At 64.4% G+C, this 6000-nt stretch overlaps 1 protein-coding gene across 2 annotated transcripts; it reads left to right on the top strand.

Moving 5' to 3' along the window:
• The first annotated feature begins 899 nt into the window (after positions 1–899).
• Positions 900–5387, top strand: MXRA8 (matrix remodeling associated 8). 2 transcript variants are annotated; one of them, XM_044236905.1, is made up of 10 exons: positions 900–1007; positions 2313–2336; positions 2452–2757; positions 2846–2947; positions 3038–3508; positions 3690–3848; positions 4016–4055; positions 4149–4225; positions 4340–4420; positions 4575–5387. In XM_044236905.1, exons 1-10 carry the CDS (start codon positions 959–961, stop codon positions 4598–4600), a joined length of 1335 nt encoding a protein of 444 aa, XP_044092840.1. In that variant the 5' UTR covers positions 900–958; the 3' UTR covers positions 4601–5387. The 2 variants fall into 2 exon arrangements, with proteins under 2 accessions (XP_044092840.1, XP_044092839.1); XM_044236904.1 differs by lacking the exon at positions 900–1007 and having other exon boundaries at positions 2132–2336.
• The last annotated feature ends 613 nt before the right edge of the window (positions 5388–6000 follow it).

The raw sequence follows: 6000 nt of genomic DNA, 5'->3' as shown, positions 1-6000 counted from the left end.
ATGTGACTCTGTAAGTTTTCCCAGAGCTCAAATTTGTACCTTCTGTGGGGGAGGCTCCCATACCCGCCTTTCCCACTCCACCCTGGACCGGGAGCATCCTAGCCAGGGTTTGGTTTCAGGGACACCAAGCTCCCTCCTTAATGGTGGGCAGATGGAGGTCCAGGCCCGGGGCAGGGCCTGGTCAACGCTGCCCCTCGGTGCTCAGCGTGACCATCGTCATGCCCTGGCAGGCCCCTCCGGGCGGTAAAAGTGCCGCTGGGCCACAGAGCCCATCATCCTGTCCTAGGGGAGCCTCCAGCCTGCCCCCCACCCAGGGTGGGTGTGACTGTTCATTTCCTTTCACAAATGAAGAAATGCGGGCCCCCAGAGGAGGCTGAGGGGAAGAGGGAAAGAGGGTAGGTCTGGCACCCTGGGCTCCTTGGGGGTACCAGTCCCAAGATGCCTTTTTGATAGGAGGGACATCCCGGGCTCCACAATGTGCACAGAAGGGAGGACCTGCCCATGCTGTCCACACAGGGGAGCACCCTGGGCCGGTTCCCCTGACAGAGGTGCACGTGAGATGATGTGCACCCCAGAGCCCCACCCTGCAGCGGCCCCAATTGGCCTCATATGTCACAGCCACCCCACAGCATCTGGGACCAAGCACACAACCCTCCTGTCCCCTTCTCCTTCTCCAGTACCTGGGCCAGAGGAGGGACAGGGTCTCTACTCTGATTTCTCCTCACTTCGTTGGACGCAGGGCCCTGTGTTCCTACCCCTCCTCAGGAGGCCAGCCAAAGGTTCAGGGGAGGACTAGGGACCAGCAGGAGCCAGAGGGGGCGGTCTGCAGACTGTTGACCCCGCCCAGGGCTCCGTGATGTCATGGTGGGGGCTAAGGAGGGGGAGGGGGCCGGGCTGTTTTTCTGGAGAGTTGGAACAGAAGTGAGACAAAGCCAGGCAGTCGGGCCAGGCAGGCGCCATGGAGCTGCGGCCTCAGGTTATGATCTGGGAACTTGTGCTTCTGCAGAGTGAGTGCGGGGTGGGTGGGGGTCCGGAGTCTTCGGGAGTCTGTGTTCTGGGCAAAGCTGCCTGTCTGAGCTTGAGTGCGGAGGAGTGGGGCGCTCCCACTGCCAGGAAGGGGCTGGGTCTGGGGTGGGGGTGCTCAGGGTGGCAGCTCACCAGGATAAGGGGCCCCCAGGACCCAGGAGGGGGTGAGGTTTTATGTGAGATCTCCACCAGAACTTCCTCTCACACGGCTTCCACTTCCACGGACTCGGGAGCCAGAGGGCCAAGAAGGGCAGGGAGGTGCCTCTCACTGGGGTCCCTCCCCCACCCCACTCTTCCAGAAAACCCCTCAGGTCTGCACTTGTTCCTGTGGTCAGAAGAGGAGTGGGTTGGGGGATATAGGGGGCCTGGGAATGGTGGGGCTCTCGGGGTCTGTTCTAGTCACCCCCTTGGCTCCCAGGCCTCCTGAGCCCGCCTCCTGGGCTGGCCTGCTGACCCGGCACATTCCTCCTGGTCCTGGGCGCTCAGCCCATCTCTGGAGCAGGAACTCGCCTGTGGGGTGTGGACGGTCCAGCACTCCTGCTTTAGAGCTCTGCGCTTCAGGACGGCTGGGGGGCTCCGGCCCTGAGAACTGGAGGTGGGGCAGGCTGCCCAGCCGTCTGAGGAGTCTCGAGGGCGGGGTGGCAGGGTCCTTGACAGGTGCATGTACCTCATTGGACACGAATGTGCAGAAGCCCCCGAAAAAGCCTTGAGCGTCATGCTTTGGTGCTCTGGTGGCCTCCCTGCCGCCATGGTGACAAGCACACTCCAGAGCTGGCTCTACCATTCACCCCCAAAAGGGCAAGAGCTGTCCCACAGTCTAGGCGGGTGGCTGTGAGGGTTAGGTGGGGCTGTGGGGACTGTGCCCACGCCATGGGAGGCTAAAAGAACCCCCTCCCCCATCTTGTCTGCCTGGCTTCTCTGACTTTGTCCCCACCTGTTAAAACGGTGTCATCCTGGGGGACTCAGCTGGTTAAGCCTCTGCCTTTGGCTCAGGTCACGATCTCAGGGTCCTGGGATCAAACCCTGCCTTGGGCTCCCTGCTCAAGGGGAAGACTACTTCTCCCTCTCCCTCCCCCCTTCCCCCATGTGCTCACGCACACTTGTATGCTCTCTAATAAATAAAACCTACTTAAAAAAAAAAAAAAAGAGGGTATCATTAACACCCACCTCAGCAAGGTGTGTAATGGAACCTGGGCAGCCAAGTGGGGGGTCTGGGGCTGGGTGGGTGACCTGGGTGCAAAGGGTCAGGTCATCCCCTCCCCAGTGCGATTCTCTGCTTTTTCCAGGCTCTGCTGTCCTTCTGTCCTCAGGTTAGTGACTGCCCTCCCCTGGAAACCACAACACTAACCCTCCTGTCTTGCCAGACCCATCCTACCCCTTCCCCTCGGGTCCTACCCTCCCCCAGTGACCCCTCCTCCCCACCAGTGCCCTCAGGGCCCGCGCCAGGCGCCAGCTCCGTGGTGTCCGAGTCCACAGTGAGCTGGGCAGCGGGCGCCCTGGCCGTGCTGCGCTGCCAGAGCCCGAGAATGGTGTGGACCCAGGACCGGCTGCACGACCGCCAGCGCGTGGTCCACTGGGACCTCAGCGGCCGCCCGGACGGCGGCCCGGCCCGCAGGCTCGTAGACATGTACTCGGCGGGCGAGCAGCGCGTGTACGAGCCGCGCGACCGCGGCCGCCTCCTGCTGCCGCTCTCCGCCTTTCACGACGGCAACTTCTCGCTGCTCATCCGCGGTAAGGGGCCTGGGCGCCGCGGCGGGGGCCCGCGGGGGCCGCGGGGCCGGCCGCGCCCTTCACCGCGGGGCTTTCTGCCGGCCCGCAGCGGTGGACGAGGCCGACGCGGGGTTGTACACCTGTAACCTGCACCACCATTACTGTCACCTGTACGAGAGCCTGGCCGTCCGCCTCGAGGTCACGGACAACCGTGAGTGTGCTCCCCACTGCGCCCCGCCCCGGCACGCGCCCCTGCGGGCTCCCTCCCCGCCCGCCCGCGCTGACCCGCCCGCACCCGCAGCCCGGGAGGCCGGCGCGCACTGGGACGGCGAGAAGGAGGTGCTGGTGGCGGAGCACGGCGCGCCCGCGCTGCTCACCTGCGTGAACCGCGCGCACGTGTGGACCGACCGGCACCTGGAGGAGGCGCAGCAGGTGGTGCACTGGGACCGCCAGCCGCCCGGGGTGCCGCACGACCGCGCCGACCGCCTGCTGGACCTCTACGCGTCGGGGGAGCGCCGAGCCTACGGGCCGCCTTTCCTGCGCGACCGCGTGGCGGTGGGGGCGGACGCCTTCGCGCGCGGCGACTTCTCGCTGCGCATCGACCCGCTGGAGCCCGCGGACGAGGGCACTTACTCCTGCCACCTGCACCATCACTACTGCGGCCTGCACGAGCGTCGCACCTTCCACCTGAGAGTCACCGAGCCCGTCGCCGGGCCGCCCCCGCGGGACTCGCCGGGCAACGGCTCCAGCCACAGCGGCGCCCCTGGCCCAGGTGCCGTGCCCCCCCACCCCCCCGCCCCCCCACGGGGCCCTGGGTGTTCGCCGAGGGGAGGGCCCCTGGGGCCGCGGCCCCGCCTCCCTTCCCGAGTCCCCTGCAGCAGCGGGGGCGGCTGGGTGCATGCTCGGTGGGTCTGCGGCGCACTCCCTGACGCCGCCCCGCACGACCCGAGCAGATCCCACCCTGGCGCGCGGCCGCAGTGTCATCAACGTCATAGTCCCCGAGGGCCGGGCGCACTTCTTCCAGCAGCTGGGCTACGTGCTGGCCACCCTGCTTCTGTTCATCCTGCTGCTTATCACCGTCGTCCTGGCCGCCCGCCAGCGCCGCCGCGGAGGTGACCTGGGGCTCGGGTCCGCAGGGTGGGGAGCCCCCCCCGCAGTTGGGGGTGGGGCCTGGGGCGAGTGCTCTGGGCCGAGGGTAAACTGGGATGGGAGGGTTCCTGGGGGCTGAGGGAGCTGGGGAGGGGGTGACACTGCCCCCAACATGAGTCTTCCTCCCCAGGGTACGAATACACGGACAAGAAATCAGGGAAGTCAAAGGGGTGAGTGTCCCCTCCAGGCTCTCCTGGGGACCAGACACCCCCCCCCCCGCATCCCGCCCTGATCTAACTGCCTACCACCCTCTCCGCCTCCAGGAAGGATGTGAACATGGCAGAGTTGGCTGTGGCCACCGGAGACCAGCCTCTTTACAGGAGTGAGGACACCCAGCTAGGTGAGGGAGGGCCCCAGAACCCAGGTGCAGACTGCGGCTCCCAGGCCTGAGCTAGGTAGGGGAGGCACATCTCTGGGGACCGGGGGGCCTCACCCTGCCCTCTTCCTGCACCAGATTACAAAAACAACATCCTGAAGGAGAGGGCTGAGCTGGGCCGCAGCGCACTTCCCACAAAGAACATTGACTTGGACAGAGGTGAGCGACTAGGAGGGCTGGGTCCTCACCGGGTCCACACTCACTAGCTCCAGGAGGAGGAGTCCCTGGGCAGTCCTGCTAGATGTCTGCCTTGTGTTTACCCCTGTGACAGAGGGGCAGAGGGCAGACACCCACCTGTTCCCTTGGCTTCCAGAGTTCAGAAAGGAGTACTGCAAGTGAGGTGATCCTGGGCTCCTGGCTGGGCCAGCGGCCCTGCCAGCTCCTGTCCATCCACCTTGGAGGATGACCTCCTGACCCTCATGCGGCTCACCCGACCCCCTTCCAGCGGCTGGTCCCGCTGTCCTGGAACTCGGCCTGGACTTGTACAGAGCAAGGCTGCCTCCAGCGCCTCTCCCGGGAGCCATCGCAATCCTCACAGGCAGCAGCGGGCTCTCTGGGATTCTGCTGAGCTGCAGCGGCCTCTTCGCCAGCCCTCAGCAGGTGCCCGCTGGCTCCCACACTCCCTGGTGGTCCTGCCCCACCCCCCACCCCAGGCACAGCCCCGACCCCACTGATGTTCACCAATCCTTCAGGCTCTCCTGGCTCCTGCCGCTATGGGCTGGAGCTCAGGTCAACCTCAGGGCTAGCACCCTGGCCCCTTTCTAGGGGGATCCTACAGCTAGGACCTGAGGATTGCACACTCCAGGCCGCAGGCTAATTCCCCTCTGCTCTGTGTTGGGCCTGCCCTGGAGCTTCTCTGCCTCCCGCCCTATTCCAGCTTTGTTTCCAGCAAGTGCCTTGACAGTCACTGGGCTCCATGTGACTTTTGACTCTGACTCCCCCCCACCCCAGCAGCCCCTCCTTGGGCTGGCATTTGGGGCTGAGACCTCATTTGGGTTCTGTTTTGGCTGAGGACAGGGGAGGAGTAAAGATGGTTCTAGAGCGGTTTGTGCTGCCACACCCAGCACCCCACATTTGCTCCTCCTGGGAGATGGCCACCATCACAATAAAGACCACGTGATTTTTAGACTTGGCCCCAGGTATGCCTCTGTGGCTCCCACTTCATGTCCTGGGGGGCGGAGTCTGGGCCTTGGGAACCTCAAGACGCTTTCCTTCCCCACCCATTTCTTTGAGTGGGAGGTCTGAGTCCAGGTATCCTGGGAAGAGCGACATTGGGTCCAATCCCGTGTCACTGTTCCTGGTTGGGTTGTAAAGGAGTTCCAGATTCTCTTCTGAGGGCTTATTTGGACAAGGAAGAGGGGAGCCTGGACCTGCTCGGAGGACAGCCCTGCGAGCAGCAGGATGGGATTGGATATGTAAGGACAAAAGGAAGCAGGACGCTGGTGAGGGCGCAGGAGGGGGCTGCAGGAGGAAGCAGCCAGTTGTGTTTCCCCAGCCCTGACCTCAACCCCCAAAACTCTCCCAGGGCAGCAGGAAGTGGGAAAGGATGTCTGTCACCCCATGCTAGAACCTGGAGGTGGTGTGTTGAGACTGCAGGTAATGTCTGGCTGAATTGTCTGGCAGAATTAGGGGGCACAAGCCAGCCACACAGGGTCAGCAGGTAACCTGGCATCTAAGCTCCCACTCTGGCGAAGTGAAAACCCCAGGGCCGCTGTGAGGAAGGCAGAGTTTCAGGACAC

The sequence above is a fragment of the Neovison vison genome, chromosome 2 (genome assembly GCF_020171115.1).
Source record: "Neovison vison isolate M4711 chromosome 2, ASM_NN_V1, whole genome shotgun sequence".
Taxonomy (NCBI): Eukaryota; Metazoa; Chordata; class Mammalia; order Carnivora; family Mustelidae; genus Neogale; species Neogale vison.
The sequence above is the reverse complement of the archived record's forward strand: the minus strand, read 5'-3'. Positions and strand labels throughout refer to the sequence as shown.